General features: G+C 50.9%; 1 protein-coding gene across 2 annotated transcripts in view; it reads right to left on the bottom strand.

The window, feature by feature from the left end:
* The window catches only part of kirrel1b (kirre like nephrin family adhesion molecule 1b), a 44,593-nt gene extending 26,930 nt beyond the window's left edge, over positions 1-17,663 (bottom strand). For both annotated transcript variants that reach the window (XM_040169898.2, XM_040169889.2), the window contains exon 1: positions 17,204-17,663. In XM_040169898.2, the coding sequence (XP_040025832.2) occupies positions 17,204-17,249 (46 nt within the window). In that variant the 5' untranslated portion in view covers positions 17,250-17,663. The remainder of the gene's footprint in view (positions 1-17,203) is intronic.
* Positions 17,664-21,138: the final 3,475 nt, after the last annotated feature.

The raw sequence follows: 21,138 nt of genomic DNA, 5'->3' as shown, positions 1-21,138 counted from the left end.
AGCTGGTAGCCTGAGGTCAACCTCTGCTCCTCCACATTAGCACACACACACACACTCACACACACACACACACACACACACACACACACACACACACACACACACACACACACTGCAACGTACACTTTGTGTGTGTGTGTGTGTGTGTGTGTGTGTGTGTGTTATGAGAAGCTGAACTGATTCCCTTCACTCTATTCCAACAGTAGAAACATACGTACTGAATCCTCCTTTTTGTGGTCAGAGAGGAAGAGTTTGAACTCCCATGATGCCGAGCAGGAACATGACACAAAATGTGTGTGTGTGTGTGTGTGAGAGAGAATTAAGATTCTGGTGCGTTTGTGTGTATGTGATCTGTGTTTGTGTGTATACGTAGGAGTACACTTTGAGGACGTGTGTGTTCGCGTGAATAATTAGTTATGCACTTCTCTGTTGTGTGTGTGTGTGTGTGTGTGTGTGTGTGGACTGCCCACCCCTGGAGGTTTGTGTGACATGCAACATTAGCGGTGACATAGAAAAGATGCATCAGTCCCATTTCTTGTTGCAGACACACACACACACACACACACACACACACACACACACACACACACACACACTTAAATACACACACTCAATTCCTTCGGCACGTCGTCCAGAAAGAAAAAACGTGGGCTTGATGAATTTTTCATTTGGGGTTTTTCACTCTAAAATCATCAGTGAGAAAAATCGTGTTTTTGTGACCGACTGCTGCAGGGGGGGGGGGGGGGGGGGGTCACATGGGGGGCGACAGCGGCCTCTGAGGAGTTGAAGCGGGGGGACTCGCTTCTGAAAGGAAGCTCTTTGCTCTCGCCGGTGGAGCCCTGGGACAAGAGCGTGTGCGAGCACTTCACGCGTGTGCGTGGAGAACATGTCCTCTTTACCATTCGGAGTGCGTCTGCTACTCCAACTCGTACCAGTAATGTGTTTCTGTCTACCAGTGACTGTCAGTGTGTGTGTCTGTCTGCTCTCAGTGTGTGTGTGTGTCTGTGGGGGGAGAGACACGACAAAATAGGTTTTTCATCAGACAAAGTATGAGGGAGTTGATGCGAAGGAGACGGATGGATCTCAGTCACCGGACTATCAGCAGGGAAGCAGCAAAACACGCACACACACACGCTACACACAAGCTACACACACGCTACACACAAGCTACACACACGCTACACACACGCTACACACACACGCTACACACACGCTACACGAGAGCTATCAGCTGTTCAAGGGGAGATTTGTTGCACCGTGTGTGTCCACAGTAAAATGATCCATTCGATTCTTTAGTTTTAAGGCATCATTTTCTTTAATGTTCCTTCGTTCTTTTGGTATTTTGATCTTTTAGGTGAAATGAAGTAAAACTACGTACTTTAAACTCCTTCTCACGGTCACTGACTATGCAGCCCGGTTGCTATGGCGATGCCATAACCAGCTTGTTTGAGTTTAAATCCCTATTCCAGCTAATTAACACATTGAATATTATAATACATTATTCTATTCTATTGCACTTTTTCTAAATCTGTAACACAATCAATGAAAGTACATTATACTCACATCACGTTTCACTACTCGACACAAAGGAGTCATCTCGACGGCGTTAACGACTCGTTTCACAGAACCCTGTTTTTTCGCTCGAGTGTTTACCCACAAACCCTTTCACACGCACTCCAACACGCTTTGGCACACGAGTGCCGTCAAACAGTGAAACGTGTGAATCGCTTCCTGGACGTTGGAGCGACGGCGGCTCAGTTGCACATTTCCACACGTTGAGTAGAGATGAATCTCACGTCATGTGACCTGTTGGACTCGTTACTTTCTTTAAATTAGGAGAAAAATATATTTCCACGCTGTATATCTCACGTGTTTATGCCTTTCCTAACACTTATCTAAAATGTTTTTTCATCCTGTCAGATGCAAAAAATCTCTCTGCCTCGTCCATCATTTCTTCGCATTTCCACCAAATCTGAGCGGACGTGTTTGGTATCCATGGAGACGGTGGGATCTCCTGCACAAAGGAAATAAAGATGGATTCGTAGTTATAGTCATAGTTTTACACGTATGTTAGTTTGTGAGCACGGATCAACCCGCGAGTCCAAAATTAGACCAAAACCCTGACGTGGACGAGCTCGATCGATCGCTCGAGTCTCATGTTGTGACTCTTCCTCCGAGGGAGGCGTCTGAAGCCGCGTGTGCTTCCCAACAGAAGCCTCCTAATGAGGAGGGAGTGATGAGACCTGCGAAAGCAGAGGTGTTTCTTTTATCTCTCCTACGTGTTTCTCCCTCGTGGGAGGTTGTTTGGAACGGCGCTGGAGCCCGATAACGTTTTATCGCCGTGTTTAAGGAAGCTTTGGAGAGGAGGATGCCCCAGATTTTCGACGACTGAGTTAACATCTTTTTTAACGAGGATCTTTTAGCGAACGCGAGGAGCTACGAGGTTTGAAGAAGATGTAGAAGCATGCTATGAAAACAGGAGGCGGAGGGGGGGGGGGATTCTCTGCTTATCACAGCAGTTCAGGTCTGTTTGTAAGATCCGCCTCTGTCGTGGCGTTAATTAGACCGGGGTCAGCGACCTTTTCTCACGTGAGGCCTTCTGTGATGGTTGGAGACATTTCCCAGGACCATCTGACCAGAGGAGTGAAGACAAAAAGAAAAAACATGACTCGGCAGGGAGGGATTTTGTTTTTCGTTTTTATGCAACCGACAGCCGTGACGAACAAAAGGAGTATTTTCCTCATTCTAACAGTCATGTATGACGGAGGGAGCGTTGGTGGCATCACGCCTGTTAGTCCTCATCATCACTGTGAGCATGTTTGGAAAAACAACTGCTTTGCTTAGAAAAATGACTAGAATACATTGTTGTACAGGGTTAGGATCCAGCAGGGAGATAATAACACATCTGAGGTTCCAGCAGCGTTGCTGCACAAAGACACGCGGCCCTCTGAGCAGCAGGAAAGTTACGTAAACCTCTGTTGCTCTTTCACACAGATTGAGATTCAACACTCATTTCTCCCAATAAACTGTTGCACAATTTGAAAGTTAGAAAAGTCATTTATAAATTTGGAATATGTTCGATCGCGTCCACGTGTTCGTCCGTCGGCCTCAAATCTGTTCTCCTTCTCACGGGAGTCGCGAATCTTTTGAAGGTTCTTTCCTGCGACAGCTGCGCCGTCTTTACCAACCAGACGTAAATGGTGAGTTTGGATCGATACACCATTCGTGCTCCGGTGGTTGTTTCCGGGCAGGAAATGGGATCAATTCAAAATAAACCCACATTCAGGGTGATAAAAGGAAGCTGTCACACAGTCCATCGCCGATGCTCCCCGCCGTGGTTTTAATTGATCCCGGAGGTCTGAAGCGCACTTCGGCCTCACGGGTTCGTCGATCGTCGCCGTCGATTTACATGCGGCCGCCGCGCCCGTCCTTCAGCGGAGAGACGCCCGGCGACGAGGGGACCGGCCGAGGCTCCGCCTCCGCGACCCGGGAACAAACACGCGGGCCGCCGGAATGTCAAGAGCCGCCTCGTCTCGCATTAACTCCATTTCTAAAGGTCAGCGCCACGGTTGAGGCGGTGATGAATGGAGCACTTCATTCCTCTGCTTATAGACCCCCCCCCTCTTTATGGTGCCCCCCCCCCCTCCACACCTCTGCTCCTCCGGTTCCTCCACATGGCTCTTTTCTCGCTTGCTTTCGTCTTCTGGCCTCTTAATGGAATGCATGGCACCCCCCCCCCCCCCCCTCACCCCTCACCCCTCCCTCCCCCTCCAGTCTCCTCCTTCTGTCCTCGCTGCCTCGCCTCCCTCTCCATCCTCCTGCCGCCCCCCACCTTCCGTAATGAAATGTAAACTTTTGGCATTTGTCAAAGTCCTCCCATCTTTAATTTGCGGCGTCCGGGGGAGGAGGACTTTCTGTGACCTCTGACCTCTCGCCCTCTTCACTCTCTCTCTATCGTCCTGTTTCGTGAAGTACAACGAAACAGAAAGAAGCAACGAGCACCGAGGTCGCATGAAAGGAAACTGTCTCCCTTTAATTCAATTATCTGCTCACTTATAATCTGGGTTTTCTTTTTTTTACCCTCTCTTTTATTCTCCGGGTGCATTGATATGGTCTTTTGCCCCCCCCCCCTCATGCCCCCCCTTCATATTCCAGTCCTCACAGCTTGAATCAATAGCGGTTTTGCAGCTAATTCCACAGCTCTACATCAATACCCAACGGCTCCCGTCTCCTCCATCACCCCCACCGCCCCTACTATGAATATTCAAGCGCACATTATAATAAAGTGGTTTTTCTAAATGCATTAACACTCAGACAAGTGGGGGGGGGGGCTCGATCCAAAATGAAATGTTCACCATTTTGAGGGCGGTGAAAAGCAACGTGATTCACAGGAACAAAGCAGGAGCTGCGTTTTTGAGGGACGGGAGGTTCGGCTTCGTTCGGTTCCCTCCGTCTTACCGGCTGACGGACGCGGTATTTCAGCGCGGCGGCCCGGTGGGCTGCAGGAGACGCAGGACAAAGCCGAAGGGACCTCAGAGCTTCTCGCCACGCCGAGGAGGCGGGTGGCGGAGCGCTCTTACTAAGTGATCGACAGCGTAACATTGATACGGATGATGTCAGCCTGAAAGGAAAGAGGCTCCTGTTTGTCTGAACAAATATAGTTTAAGATACCGGAGGATTTTAAATGGTTCTTTAGTGCTTTCTTCCAAAAATGTCCGTATTTTGGGGGAAAACATGTAGCAGCATGAACCCTCCCCCCCTCCTTCTTTCTAGCCACACATATTTTTCTCTCCCCCCTTGTATCCCTCTATTCATCCCTCACTCTCCGCTGCAAATCCAAAAGTTGTGTCGCCATAGCAACAGCTGCCGTCTGCGAAAATCACCTAAATCCCTCCTTTTCTTTCTCCCCGTGTGTTCTCAGTGACATTCAGTGACGACCGTCTGGATGAAGGAACAAACAAACAAGTCAGGTGGGGCAAAAAAAAAAAAGAATAAATAAACAAACAAATGAAGAGGGAAGAGATGTTGATGTTCGGGGGGGCAACAGAGCAGAAAGAGGAAGGAAAAGCCTGGTGGCCACGCGAGCGCAGTCAGCCGGAGAGGACAGAAAGCAAACGATGGACAACGAGAACAGCGGGACAGAAAACGATGCAGGACCATGAGACACAAAACAAACAAACAGAGTAAACAAGGGAAGGGATGCCAAGGGCACACAAACACCCCGCGGGCAGCAGGACAAACAGGCCGACGGAGGAGACCCGGCCCGGTGAGACAGGTGAGCCGGCGGAGGAGGAGACAGACACGTGTCGCCATGGTAACACTGAAACCAGCGAGTGAAGCGGAGGGAGGAAGAGAGGTGGTGGCGGTGATGGTGGGGGTGGGGGGTGGGGGCGGTGATGGTGGGGGTTAAAGCGTGCCGTCCCCATGGTAACGCAAACGGGATTCTCAGGGATCCAGAGAGAGACGAGGCCGACACACACACACACACACACACACACACACACACACACACACACACACACACGATTCAACACAAAAGGCACATTAGGAAAGTGGGAAACCTCTTCCTGCATCTCCCAGCATCCTCTCCCTGCATCTCCCGTGCCGGCGGTGGCTCCGCGTCCGCGAGGAAGCCGGCGCGTAGTTGTGGAAAAAAAAAAAAGAAAAACCCCTGACGGATGGTGTAGATCATTACAGCTCGCGGCGTTTTTCCTCGGTTGGATGGCGCACAAGGCAATCTGTTGTCTCATCATGTGTGTGTGAGACGAGGCCGGTTTCCAGCATCACGCCTGAGCCAATTCGGCAAAGACAGTCACATTCAATCGAGACAAAGACCTCGGCGGAAATCATGTAGCTGGGAAACTTCCCCAGAACGCTTATCAGACGCCGGTAATTACTCCTCGGCAAACGCGCCAGCAGATTTGCAACTATTGTGCCACTTAATCGGAGCATTGTGAGGGCAGGAGGGAAAAGGGCTCGTGGCGGAATGCGACGAAATGAGTCAGGTTGCTTGACCTGAATGCGCCGCTGACTGCAGCGGCCGCCACTGCCGGGGGAAGGAGTCACCAAACACAGCCGGCGGGGGCTTCCACCGGGAGGCCGGTGGCGGCGGTGGCGGCGGCGGCGGCGGCTCCACGAGGCGCCGTAACCTGCTCCAGTTGGCGCCCGATTGCACTCGAAGCTCATCAGCAGCGGCTGAGCCTCGGATGCAAATGTGAACATTTTTTTTTTCTGTACATTTTTAAGCAGTTTGGCTCTCTGTTTTATTGGGACACAATCATTCGTACGAACTCACGTGGCTCGCACGCTCTTCGGCGCGCAGAGCGTCACCGCGGCGTATCTTCGACGACCCCCCCCCCCCTTTCCCCGGCGTATTTACCACTGTGTCGGCTCATTAATGCGAGCTCTGCTCATAATTACTGTATTTCCAACAAGCACTTTAAGGCAGCGTAATTGCAGAGCGCGGCAGATGGCTGTTGGCTAACTGGCGTGCCGCGACGCCTGACGGCTATTCGCTATCGGTGTAAAACAGGCTAATGGTCCGCTGGCCGGCGGCTATAGCTCGAAACAGGCAGCTGTCCCGTGTGGCCTCGGCCAGATTTAAAATGACTTCGAGCTCCTCGTTATCTGCTGCGCTCGACTCACCGCGCGACGATGAAAGAGAAAGAAGAAAGTGACGAACGAGCGCGCGGACGGCCGAGTTCCAAAAGAGAGCCGGAACCCGCGTTTATGACGCATTATAATGAAGGTTCCTCTTGGAAAATAATTATCCCTGCGATGTGAAGTGTAACTAATGCAAATCATTAATATGTGGCATAGCCGCCGTTTGCTTGGATGTTTACAGGCCGCTCGCTGCACAAAAGACATTCATTCTGCTGGAGAGGGAGAAGATGTGCAGATGGAGGACGTTTATTCCTTTTTGTACTAATTACAAGGGGTTAAGTAATTGCAACAGTCAGGAAACCTTTTGTTCCAAACCCCATTCATCTCACCCCTCTGCGAGCGGCGTGAACTCCGGCGAGCGGCTTCAATGGAACGCTGAGAGGAAGTGACTCACGGAGTCACATCTTGTGTTGGAAAAAGTTTTGGTAAAAGTATAAAACCACCTTTTAAATCATTCAAAAGGAAATCATTCTCCGTGTGCTTCGCAAAGACTCTGTATAAAAGGTAAAAGAGGGTCTTGTTTTTCCACTTGTGTGTAGAAACAAAGATGAGGAGCACAGTGACACCGGTGCTACACTGCTAATATCTACATGTGCACTGGTTTCATGTTATTTGATGAGGATAATTGGCTTAATCAGGTAAACTAATAAGCCTAAAATATGCAGCACAGCAGCTTTACGGTCCAACAAAACATCCACTGGTTGTGCGTTAACGCCAGAAGAAGAAGTGAGGATAAACTTTTCAGTCACATGTCAAAATAGTTTAGTGAAAACACACACATATATATTTACTTTTATATGTGGGCCCACGCAGCTGTTTCAACCATCACCATGGATTCATTTGTGTTGCCATGTCAACATCGGGGATCTGGGATTCTACTGGAAAATAAACGCCATGTTATGTCTCCTGTACGCTGCATCGATTCTTGATTAATAAGGATTAACTCAGCAAAGACGTGCCGCTGCGCCCCAGAGACCTGTGGAGCGGCTGAGCTCGTGGCCTCTCGCTGCAGCTGGATGTTACAGCCACCGTGACGCATTTATCTCACCTTCAATTCGACCGGATCAAGATAATTGAGCACTAATTCCGCCTCTTCTGCAAGTCCTCTCTAGTCCCACGGCCCCATTCATTCAGCGGCCGGCGCCGTGCTGCATGCATCAAAACATCATCTGCGCCACACGGACTGAAGAGCAAACACCTGCACGTTCAAACCTCTAAACGGGCCCCACAGAGGTCCAGTACGCACGCGCTCTGGTTTCCATTCCCCCGGTGTGAGCGTGGGCTGCAGGATTTAGACCCCCGCCCTCCACCCCTTCCCACGCGACCCCGTGTCAACGTCAGCCGCCCGAGCGGGTCGAGGCCTCTGTGGTCGGGGCTGTCTGAACTCAGGGACTCCCAATTAATCCTCTCCCCCTCCCCGACTCGCCGTCTGTGCTCCTCGTTGCTCGCCCGACCTCTCCACAGAGATGGAGGTCAGGTGTGGTCAAGAGCTGAGAATGGACAATCAGGCCGCAGTCGTGTTATCGCTGCAGCTCATGTCTCTCTCTCTCTCTCTCTGCCGCATCACCGCGCTCGCTCTGTCTTTATCGCACACGTACAGCGATACGTGCAGTCAAAGGGATAACGATTACACGACAATCGGTAATCCCAGTGAATCTGGACTGCTTTGATATTGTACGGGGGCGTGTGGGGGGGGGGAGGGGGGGGTGCGTGGGGGGGTTTGTCCTCTTTGACAATTTCATAATGTTTGACGGCTTCAAAAGCAAACACTGAAATATCTGGAGCACAATCGTCTCCTGGATTATACGAAAGGGTCGGTTTGGAAAATGTCTAAAATATTTTACAGAGGTTTGGTATGAAGGGGGGGGCGGGGTGGGGGCTTTAGATGCTACTCTTCCCATAAGTCCCAGCTGTCATTCCCCAAAGGAGGAAGCCAGGAAGGTGCATAAATCAAGAACTGGAGAAAATTCGGAATAATTCATCTTTGCCTTTGGTGAAAACAGGCATCAGCGGGAAATGGAACCTCGCGCCCCCCCCCCCGCCCCCGTTTGTTTGGTACTTCATACGGGCGGATTAAGAATGGGAGCATTGTCCATAGGTGGCTGGCTGAGGTAGATTACATTGCATGCCCGTCGCCCCCATCGGCGTCGCAGGCTTATGTCTGTGGAATAAAACGCATTAAGTGCGGTGAACAAAACGAAAGGAGCAGAAAAAAAACCACATTTCTTTTCCCGCGACCAGCACAGTTGAATGCGGCCGGCGGGCCCCTCGCATTACACGTGCAGAGAATAAACTATGACTTTTTTACGGCCAAAGTCAAGTAATCGTCATTTCAATGAGTCACGAGTAATCCAATCTTTTAATTAACTTGCCTGACTTCCCCTTTGTGGCCGCGGTGTAAATTCACTCTTTCTCTGCTTATCTTGCCTTTCACATTTCTCCCTATAAGTTTCTCCAAGTCCTATTTCTCCCTCTTCCTTGGTTGCTATGGTAACTCTCTCTCTCTCTCTCTTTCCTTCCCTCCCTCGGCCTCCCCGGTGCACCCCCACTTCCCCCTTTCTCTCCCTCTCTCTCCAGCGGCTGGTTGGACGGTTGCTATAGAAACAGACTTATTTAAAAGAAGAGCTAAGAAATTATCTTTTTCTCCCGCTCTCCCCAACACGCTCCCTTTTGCAACCTCGCTTTCTCTCCCCCTCTCTCTCTCGCTCGCCCTCCCCCTCGCTCTCCCTCAATCACGAGCAAGCAGACCTACTCTTTTATTTTCCTTTGGCTCTCGCCGTGGATTAGCGCGCACACACACACACACACACACACACACACACATGCACAACCTAAAATACCTCTTTTAGCTGAGACGAGAGAACCCCCCCCCCCCCCCCGAATCTCTCACTGCTGCACACAAACACACAAACACACACATTCACAAAGAGACCCAAGCAACACATCGCCTTTCTTAAAGAAGATACGTAACAGACAAACCCTTTCCTCCCGTATTATCTCCCTCCCTCCCTCCCTCCCTCCCTCCCTCCCTCCCTCACGCTGTGATTAAGGACAGTTTCAGAAACCAAAGCACAATTTTGTTTGTTTTAAACATTTCATCTTAAAATCTGTTTGATTTAAATGATTTAAATTACAGGCATCAAGGTTTACTTTAGTATCGGCGTGGACACAAGCAGCGGCCTGCTGGGGACAAGGGAGGACAGACGGGACACGTCACAGCCCCCCCCCCCCCCCCCTCCCCCCCAACAGGCCGGCCTCCTCAAGGACAAATCTGCCTGCGACATATTCGTCACCTGTGACCCCGTGACTTAATTCATCGCCACGGGAACCAGAGACAAGCCGCATGACGTCACCCACCCCCTCCACGCCGCCGCCGCTGAGAGCCCCCTGCTTATTATCTCACCTGCAGCCGAGCATATCAGGCTCCACCGAGAGGAGATAGTGTCACCCCCACCCCTCCACCACCCTCCAGCCCCCGCCCGCCCCGGCCCGGCCCCTCGCGCTCGCCTTCTCCTCTCCTCGCCTCATCGAGCGGATCCACGCCGAGAGGAGCTCGCCGCGTTATCGCTCCCTGATAGTTATCGACTTGCATTAAAACACGAGAGGGGAGGAAGAGGCAGGAGACAGACAGAAGGAGGACGGAGACGCAAACAGAGTGGGTGGTGATGGATACCGGCTTTCATCATCTGTAATCATGTTGTCCATCTCCATCTTTACATCGCCGGCGCTTTTTTTTATTTTTTTTTTATCAACATTTAAAATCCACCAAAGGAAAAAGAAATGAAAAAGAGGTGAACTGATATGTAGAAACGAAAGCATTAAACCCATTTGGTTACACGAGACAGTTTGTGATAAGGGAAATAAGTTTGGGGGAAATTGGAAGGCGGCTAATGTTAAATTAAGAGCGGAGCCGGCGGATGTTGGGTCTGCAGGCTGTAAAAAATGAGGATTATGATCGTCACACGCTGGATTTTTATAAGAGAAGCCATTACATGTTACAAACTTTTCCTTTCACTGAAGCTTAGTTTGAGTAAGATATGTTGCTTTAATAGAATTACTCCGCTTAGACGAGGATGAAAGGAATGACTCAAATACTGTGTACAGCTTGATATAATGTAAAGAGGAACGGCCGAGCTCCCCAGCGGTATTATCGTTATTATTTTGGACAATGTTCTTGTGGACCAACTAAACGTGATATTATCTCCTCTCTTTCCCCTAAAGAAACTCTAGATCTTGTTCATCATGCTCATGTTAGCCGGCTATGTTGATCAAATTAAGCTGACGTAATGATGCTAAGCTAATACGTCTGTGTCCTACTGTTGTGGTTATTCTGCAGTCTTTTTTCAACTGTTCAACCATCCATTAAAAAAGAAACGGCACGAGTGAACTCCCATACATCCATAGCTGGTGTAGCATAGAAATGCTCAAGCTGCTCCATCGCGTGCTAACGTGCTAATGTTAGCTCAACAGGTCTTTGTGCAAAATGTAACCTTTTAGAAACGTGTCTCTCCATTCAACATCATCGGCTTACTCTTTGTTTAACGCAACTACAGTCCACAAAATGAGATGATTCAGATGAATGATTGTATGAGAGTCAATGGCGCCGTGTTCTGATTAATCCGTTTTTATATTAAAGGTATTAAAGTTGTTATTGCCTCCGTAGTTTGCATGGAATAATACAATTAATTCCTATTAATTAAAGGACATATAGGAAAGTAGACAATATGCAAGTAGACAAGAAGTGTTTACTTACGCGCGCACACACACACACACACACACACACACACACACACACACACACACAAAAACAGGTGTTATTTAAATGTTCTTATGCCAACATGATCCTTACGAGTAGCGATGTATCATTGCACTTCTACCTCGTGGAGGTGAAGAGAGTCTGGTGACATTCAACAAAGCCAGACTGGCCCGATCTGTGTTTCATCGACGACATGGGATGTTGCAATACAACCACACACACACACACACACACACTCGCACAGACACGCACAGACATCGAGCAGCAGCATAATCCGGGGCAGAGGGGAAACCTTGGGATAGCGATCTCGTAATGGATCAGATTGATCTAATTCACAGCGCCGGGGCCATTTTTCATTCTCAATCCTCGGGTCTGTGAATGGATCTCACGTGGGCGGCTCGTCCCATTGTTCAGACGAGACCAGCCGGCGAGCGGGAGGCAGACAAAAGGAGCGCACACTACCTCCACGCTCGGCTCCTTTGATGCCCGCGGGCCTTTCTGCGGACGCCTTCCCTCCGTCAAAGGGAGCCGGCGTCCATCGTTCCCGGTGCTTTTATGCTCCGTGTTCATGTGGAAGCTTCTCCTTGGAGACGGGGGCCAGTTTAGTTTCTCCCTTTCACTCCACACAAAAAAACACACACACACACACATGTGAGGCCTCCTTCTAGCCCTTTATCACTTTTATTGAATGCTCATGCAGAGCAAAGGAGACACACGTTATTTTTCCTCGGAGAGCTCGAGGAGTCCGGCGTGGGCGGAGCTCTGTGCGAGCGGGGTGAGATATGCCAGAGATGCGTGGAAAGCTCCAGGTTTCTCTCCCCCCCCTCCTCCCCCCCCCAGGAGAGCCCCATCCATAACAAGCCGGGCCGGTTCCCTCGGCTCCCTCCACACACATAAATCTCTGCTCCCCAACCTCCGTCACCGCCGTTAGCTCCCACTCCTCCATCCCACGGCCCTGCATCATTCCGTCCATTAGTGTTCCTCCTCCTCAACTCTTGAACCCCCCCCCCCAAATTCTTCTCCCCCCCCCCTCTGCTTTTCTCCTGCTCCTCCGCTCTCGACACATAATTCTCTGTGAGCAGGTTCTCCTCTTCTTAATTTTTCCACCTTCCCTCCTCACCTGCCAAAATCCCCCCCCCCCTCCTTCTGTTGCCTACTTTCACCTCCATCCAGGCTCCATTTCCACCCTCCACACCTCCTCCGACCCCCCATCTCCTCTCCTTACGTCCTCTGCTCGTCTCCTCTCGTCTGGCCTCTCTTACTGCTCCTTCTGCCCCCCCCTCCCTCCAATAATGTTCCGTCTCCACCCTCCCTGACCTCCCCCCCCCCGCTCTGCTGGCTTCATTCCTTTGCCCGCTTCCCTCCTCCTTCACTCGCTGGCTCTCATTCCTCCACATTTCCCTCCTTCCATCCTCCCTTTGTCTCCTCTCCCCTCCTTTCGCCTGGATTCCTCTCCTGCTCCATCGCCCTCTGCTCCAGCTCTCCCCCTTTTGGCCTCCACGCCGTCTCTTCTCTGAATGTCTCCCCCGTCTGTCCTCGTCCTTCCCCTTTCTCTCTCTGCTCTGGCTCCCTCCACGCCGTCTCCTCTCTGAATGTCTCCCCCGTCTGTCCTCGTCCTTCCCCTTTCTCTCTCTGCTCTGGCTCCCTCCACGCCATCTCCTCTCTGAATGTCTCCCCCGTCTGTCCTCGTCCTTCCCCTTTCTCTCGCTGCTCTGGCTCCCTCCACGCCGTCTCCTCTCTGAATGTCTCCCCCGTCTGTCCTCGTCCTTCCCCTTTCTCTCTCTGCTCTGGCTCCCTCCACGCCGTCTCCTCTCTGAATGTCTCCCCCGTCTGTCCTCGTCCTTCCCCTTTCTCTCTCTGCTCTGGCTCCCTCCACGCCGTCTCCTCTCTGAATGTCTCCCCCGTCTGTCCTCGTCCTTCCCCTTTCTCTCTCTGCTCTGGCTCCCTCCACGCCGTCTCCTCTCTGAATGTCTCCCCCGTCTGTCCTCGTCCTTCCCCTTTCTCTCGCTGCTCTGGCTCCCTCCACGCCGTCTCCTCGCCCTCTCGGCCCACCGCTCCTCCTCCCTCATTCGGTCTGACACATCAGCCAGATTGATGGGTGTCAGTGTTAATGCCGGCCGACGCTCCCCGTTAGGATCTGCGTCCTCCTCGCTCCTTCACGCCCCCCCCCGTGCAGACGAGGTCGGGGGAGGGGGGAAGGGGGGATACCGATGGCACTCCGGTTGATTAGCAGATATTCGGGGCATCGCGGCGATTATTTCATGTGTTTATTTTAATTGCTGTTACTTGTCAGCTGCGATTACGCTTCCCCGTCCGTGAGGGTCTCAGATCTCTCAGGTACTGGGGGGCTTTTGAGACGAGGGCCTCACACACACACACACACACACACACACACACACACACACACTTAACTCTGCCACCGTCGTGTTGTTTGAACCTCCGCAGCGCTCTTCCACTTGTCGTGCCATTTTTAATTATCTTCATTTTGAGAGACCTGCTTTTTCCTTCCTGCTGGAGCGGAACTCGGAGTCAGTCGGGCTCTTATATTTACTTTTACGGCCCGATCAGCGCGGCACTAATGACCGAGGTTGGAGGTTTGATCCCTGAAGCCGCTCGGGCGTGAAACGCTCATCAGTGGCGCTTCAGATGATGAAACCCACCAGGAAGAAGAACGTGTCCAGTTGCTCGGTGAACAACAAATACAAATGTGAGGCTTATGTGCAACAAATGAGCACATGAGGGGGGGGTGACCTTAATGAAAAAGCCATATTGTGCCGACTGCATTCATAATACACAGAGAAGTGTTGGGGACGGGGGACGGGGGGGTGCAGGTGTCATCAGGGGCAACAAAAAAAAGAAAAGGATTCTCCCACCAATCAATAAAACACTGTGTGTTCCCAGTAAAACCAGCAGCTGTAAATCGTGTCCTCCGATGTGCATAACGTGTCCAATAAGTCAGGTTCATGGACGCACGAGGTCATCGCACAGTTCCTCAATCATGCTGTAAATGCACAAACGGTTCTGAGCCACAAACCCCCGTCTGAGGGGGGGGAGGGGAGGGGGAGGCACACCGAGGGCGTATCGCTGGGCAGCTGCAAACTGATGCTGAAAGAAAACCGTGCTGGTGGAAGGAACCACCTCGGGGTCGCCGGAGAGGGTATTTTTCTAAAAGTTAGAAGTCAGAGGCAACTTGAAGACGCGAGCTGAGACCTTTTCAAGGATTCTTAAGCGAGTCCAGTTGCCTTTGACTTCACATCCCTAAGAGGAGGCCCCTTGAGGCCCCTGCAGGCCCCTGCAGGCCGGCGTGAAGCGTCAGCCGTTGACGGCCCAGCTGGGCCGCTGCTGAAGAAGCGACCGGAGCCAACAGGGCCTCCCCCCCCCCCCCCCCCCCGCCTCCCCTATAGCTGCTCTGCCTCTGTTTATCCTCAAACACCCCCCCCCCTCGTCAACAGATTAGGACCGAACCCCGCTGTCTCTCCCCGTCTCCGTCTCTCTGTCTTTTGGCCTGTCTCTTTGCATCTGCGCCTCCGCTCCGTTCCTGTGACGGGAATAAAGAGAGAGGGGGAGGAAAAGAAAGTCTTTCTGTGGGTGTGTGCATGTGTGTGTGGGGGGGGGGGGGGGGGGGGGGGGGCAGTGGGAGGAGGGGGGGCAGTGAGAGGGGCAGGTGCTTGCAGTGCAGGAATCGCTTTTGCCCGCATGCTTCGCTTGCATGATCAGGCCCGTGGAAACGTTCAGCTGAAGCAAAAGTGCTCAAGAATCAACTCTGCGCACCCCGGCCCCCGTGGGCCCCTCGGGCCCCCCCCCCCCGCCCCAGAGCGCCAGAGCGGCGCTGGCAAGCACATGGTCGACACACACACACGCACATTCAGGGCAGAGCGGTAATTACGAGGCCTGCGCGGCTCTGGACCGGACCGAGCAGGTGATCCGGCTCAGAGAGACGCAGGCAGGAGACACGTGGAAGCCCCCAAAGCGGCTGAGCAGAGAGGGGGGGAGGAGGGGGGAGGAGAAGGGGGAGGCGCTGATCACCTTCATGGGTTTACACCGGCTCAGCTGCTCCGGTTCTCATCTTCTTGTATCTGCTCTGTTCTGTCTCGATGTGTTGGCCTACGTGTGTGTGTTTGTCTCTTTTGTCGTGCTCCGTTGTGCGTCGCTCATTCGCGTCCCTTCGCCGCCGCTCCGCTTTGTTCTCGTCCCTCGTCTCCTTGTTCTCCTTTCCGCTCTGCTCGGCCTTTGATTGTCTTCAGCCGGAACAATCAAACTTTCCTAATCTGCCTCCCCCTGCTCCACTCTTTCATCCGGCTTTGCCTCTAATTATTCGGAGCTCAATGGAACATCGACAGATTATCTCAGAGCATCTGAATCGACACCTTAAATTCCGCCCGCGCCGCCAAAAGACAAACGCGCCCGTTCCCTCGGAACCGAGGCGCCGAGGGGCTTCGAGCGGCGCCTTTTCACCTTGGGCCTCCGCCGCCATCGCCCCTCATGAATAAAGCATAAATAACGTTCTGTTCTTTTCCTATTCAGGTGGTCGGATGTGCTCCTCCTCCGACTGACTGACTGTCTGGGCGCATCACCGTCTGCGGTTTATCACACCAGCGGCCTGCGGCACCGGGGACCCAGGTGGTAAGGCAGGCAGGCGCACACACACACACACACACACACACACACACACACAGACACACACAGTTGAACTGTTCACATCAGGCCACATAATTAATCATCTGTGTCTTCGGAGCCCTCACTGCTCTCAAACACAAACGCACACTCATCCTCTCTTCCGCTGAGGCTTGTGTGTGTGTGTGTCTGTGTGTGTGTGTGTGTGTGGGAAAATCTATCAAGGTGATCGATAAATAGGGACATTGATATTGGTGATGGGGTTCTCCTCCGGTCCAGTGAATACGTCTCCGTCTTTACGGTAAAACAGGAATTTTTTTTGGCACCCGCGTTTGCGGCGGCGGAGCGGCGCGCGCGGGCGCGGGCACGAGCACGAGCATGCCAGACTCTACCTGCATACTAAGAAGGATGCCTGGTCCCTGTTACATCTCCCTCCCTCCGTCTCTCTCTCTCCCCCCTACACACACACACACACACACACACACACACACACACACACACACACACACACACACACACACACACCAACTTCCTCTCTCCAGGGACGCGCTGGTCTTTTCACTATTTCACTAGTGCACGTGCCGTGTTGGTGTCGGGGATCGATCCGGTGTGACTCACGCGGGAACCAGGTGACCAGACTGTGCGCTGGATCCTCATCAATCATCCCCGGGGCCTGACAGGCTATGCGCGCTGCGCGTGCGTGTGTGCGTGTGTGTGTGTGGGGGGGCGCGTGCTTGTAACGCATCCTCCTTTGACCCACAATGCGTCGGTTCGCGTCATCCAAATGTCTCACGCGCTTCAAAGGTCACGTCACAGCCAATGTCGCGCGCAGATGCTCCGCGTCCCTCCGACGGGCCGAAGGGAGACAGAGAGAACGCGACGCGTCCCGCGTGTGTCTGAACTCTGAATGTCGTTTCTGTTGTTGTTTTTTTTGTTTGTTTCGTCCCCCCAGTTCAAGACCCCCGGACCCACGCAACACGAGCCCACAGCGACGCAAACACATTCACACACCGTGGCGCGGGCACGTACACACGTTGCCAGACACCCGCGCAGAGTGCGCACAGGCGCCCGCGCACAACGGGGCCAAAGGGAGCGAGCGCCCGGGCATCACCCGGCGAACTTTCCCGGGTGATGCCCGGGTGATCCGGGTGTGTTTGGGCGGCTTCTCACCTCGGTGCAGACTGATGGCCAAAGTTAGGATCCACAGGGCGGCCATGGTTCAGCCGCGCGCATCCAGAGTCCTCCCCGCGCCTCCGCTCCGCCGGACACACACCATCAATCCCTCCCGACCGGGTGAATTTGAGTGGAATCCTCTCTGAGTCATGAGAGGGAGAGAGGACACGTTCAGAGGACGAGGAAAAGACCTCTGTCTCTCTCTCTCCTCCTTTCCTTTTCTTCTTGTTTCCTTGTTTGACTGAATAAATCTCTCTCCACTTTTTTCTTCTCTCTCTTTGTTTCTCAGCCTGAGTCCCTTTTCCTTTCTGCGCTTTAGACTCCAATTTAAACAGGAATGAATTCCTCCCTCCCTCTCTCTCTCTCTCTCTCTCTCCCTCCCTCTCTCTCTCCCTCTCTGCCCCCCTCCTCTCATACAATCAGTAGCTCACACCTCCTCTCTCCTCCACGCCTCCCCGCTCCAAATCTCCGTTTTGGACTCCACGGAGAGGAGGAGGGGGGAGGAGGGGGGAGGAGGGGGAGACGCTCCAGCGGGCGCAAAAGGAACTGCGTTTTAAACCTGAAAACTTCAAAAGATTGATTTGTTTCAAATTTAACAAATAAACTATGGAACAAACCAAGAACAACGCATTACATGTAGATTAAAACGCATTACTGATATGGAGCAGGCGGACTATAATATTAAGCTGAACTCAACTGGACCTTAACAACCAAGTGCTGGAAAACTCACCTGACAGAATATTCTGTAGCATTCTGTCAATCTTTAATAAGACTATGTCATCATGTCAGGGATGTTCCAGTTTCACTTTTTTTTTTTTAAAAAGCTCTGAAAAAGATATTTCTTTATCGTTGCTATTGGCAACAAGGCCCTGAACGCAACATGATCCATCAAAGTCCAAAACCCTTTTTATTTATTTGTTGCGCCAGAGAGATGTACTTGTCTTTGTCCTCTTTTCTTTTTCCCCCCCTCGGGTTTTAAGTGGGCGGGGCCAAGCTGAACAGAGATGATGTCACACTTTTCCACGTCCCAAAATGCTAAAGGTCACAGCCAATCAATGCATCTAATGCAGCACACCCGGTGAAGCTTATTGGAGATTACTTACACGTATTGTAAGTCGCTCTGGATAAAAGCGTCAGATAAATGACAGGTAATGTAATGTAGCCCCTTGAATCATTACATTCATGCCAATTTAAATGCATTGATTCTATAAATTTGAAGTTAAAAAAAAAATGAAAATGATCTATTAGGTTTAACAAAAATGATCTGTTGTCACCTTTATATTAACCGCTTTTGTCTATCAAATCATGCATGTTTAAAGTCGTGGACACATGAGGTTTTATTCTTCTTATTCTGATCAGTCAATGTGAAATAATACTCACTTATTCTCTTTATTGCTTTAGCTTTTGAATTTTCTAACACTGTTGCATATGTTTTTCCGGCTTATATTCTTAGAAATGACTCAACAGAATAAAGCAATTTGCTGCAGGAGACACTTGTGTTTGTGCTGAAACGTGTGTTCGCATTAACCACTCAAATGAGTTGTTTTGATACTTTTGACACTTTTCTTGCCAATTGTTGGTGAAAACCGATTAACTGAAAAGTCCCGACAAAGGAGAAAACTGTTTTTTCACAAGTCGGTATTTAAGAACAAGCTGTGCAAAAACAAGTCTTTTATCCTCAAACAGCTGCAGTGAGTTCTGGATATCCAGGAGGATTGTGACCATCGGGGGGGGGGGGGGATTACTGAAAGGGCCTCCAGAGCCTCGGGGGGCCTCTAAGCCACGGACTCTGAGTGAAGTCGCTGTTATTAACATTTCTTCTGGCATAGTTTAAGGGATTTAGGCATCGCTGTCAATAACAGAGCCCCAAAAGTCCCTCTGAAAAACTCTGTCTTGCCGTCTTCTTTGTTAATGTGCTGAAATGTTGAGATTCAGCGTTCCCACGCTGTACATGTTCTGTCTGATTATTGACCTTCAGAAAAAGTATTCTCACTAACAGTCAATCCTGAAGCAGTGAAGTTAAAGGAAATACAGAAATAAAGACAGAAAGATTCACAAACTATTGTAACCAGAATGTATTTAAGCAGAAATAAAACATTCAGAAATACTGAGATGAAGACTACTGCCATTAAGAAATGGACTTCAATTGAATTATGTGACACACTGAATTACTGCATGCTGCTGCCCTCTGCTGGTTGGTTCCTTTCACTGCACATGGACTTTAACGTCCTGGTTAGACCCAATTAATTAATTTAGTATTTGTGTGCGAATTTATCAAGTCAATTATTCATTGAAGATCATGTTCACAGTCTTTTGTACACAGCTACTGAGGAAGATACTTACTCTGAAGATAAGTCCAAAATCCCTTCAAAAAGTCAGCATGATGTTTCCACGACAGCTAATTAACAACACTAGATCATCAACACAAGCAGATATCCTGAGATACTAATGTGCATCTTTCGGGGGAGGTTTTTGTTGATGTGAGCGGGAAGAACAGGATCCAGGCGGGAAACAGAACAACCTCCAGAACGCGAAGAACCCACGACGAGACCCGTGAAATGATCCCAAATGCATGTTTATTTGAAGTCAACAACTGAACGGGTCAAACAGAAACCGAGTGGACGTCCCACAGACGCACACCCACCACGGCATGCGGTCGGGTCTCACCTCGATGACATCATCAGCCATAGTACAGATTAACATACATGACAGCACTACTCGCATGTGATATGGATATTTATTCAAAAGGAAGACTTTTCATCCCAAAACAAAAAGGTCTGAGAACAAAGACGCCGTTTGAGTCATCGAAATAAAAAACGTGTTTCTGAACGCAACACACGTCAGAGTGTCTCCGGAGTCCGTTTCGGGTGGATTGACACACGCCTCACAGTCATACACAAACACACGCACACACACACACACACGAGTGTGTGCGCTTGTATGAGTGTCCAGTGAAGGCAACACTATATACAGGAAAACACAGAGGGAACAAAAATGGTTGTTGAAACAATTCTAGCCTCTAAGATTCGGTAAATCTAATTTAATAACAAAAGAAAATGAATATCAATTGAACTGAAAGTAACACTTTTAAGATTATGCACACCCTTTGACAAAACATAACTTTAAAAAAATCAATTTGTCGATACTACAAAAATAAAGAGGTGACTGGCAGCTGGTGTGCGACTGCCCGGAGAGGAGCTGGGGCGAGTCGGGGCGGCGGGGGAGGAGAGCTCGGCCTCCCCGGGGGGAGGTGAACGCGGGCTGCCGTTTGCTGGCTATCTGGTGACATCACTGACGAAACATGTGACGTCCCAACTCAACGCCATCGCACCGCCGCACCGGGCCGAGGCGGTGCAGACGGGTTGCATGCTACGTGTTTGCAGATCAGAGAACAGCCGGGGGGGGGAGGTCTGGGGGAGTCTGGGGGGGGGTCAATCGGGCAGACCGCTGCTCTGGTCTCAGGAGAGACGCTTCTCACCTCCAGCACTATCTACATTTCCGACCTTTTCTCATGCAAGCTACATGCTAGCACACTAACTAAGACGAAGGACAGGACGATAAGTTACAGGCAAATACAGGTCCGATAGTTTTCAAAAGACACCACACTTTGCAGAGTACGAGGCGGGTATTTCTTCTCTCCGTCCACAGAGCAGAATCAGACCGGGCTTAAGATGCAACTCGAGAGGTTTGAGGACTCCTCTGGTCTGCAGACACGGGTGGGAATAAACAGCGCTGCCAATTCTCCCAGATATTCACCGCGGGCCTGTTTTCAAATTGTGTGGCGCCAACGAGTCTCCCTGACGGAACTCCGGTTCAAGCCGAGTTGACTAAAGAAAGCCTAAATTCTAACCGAGATCTCTAGTAAAAAAACAAAAAACAAAACAGAAATACAGCAGCTGACCCCGCTAGAGGTCGCGGTACCCTTCGTAGCA

The sequence above is a fragment of the Gasterosteus aculeatus genome, chromosome 3 (assembly GCF_964276395.1).
Source record: "Gasterosteus aculeatus chromosome 3, fGasAcu3.hap1.1, whole genome shotgun sequence".
NCBI lineage: Eukaryota > Metazoa > Chordata > Actinopteri > Perciformes > Gasterosteidae > Gasterosteus > Gasterosteus aculeatus.
Note: the sequence above shows the minus strand (reverse complement) of the source record. Positions and strands in the feature narration are given on the sequence as shown.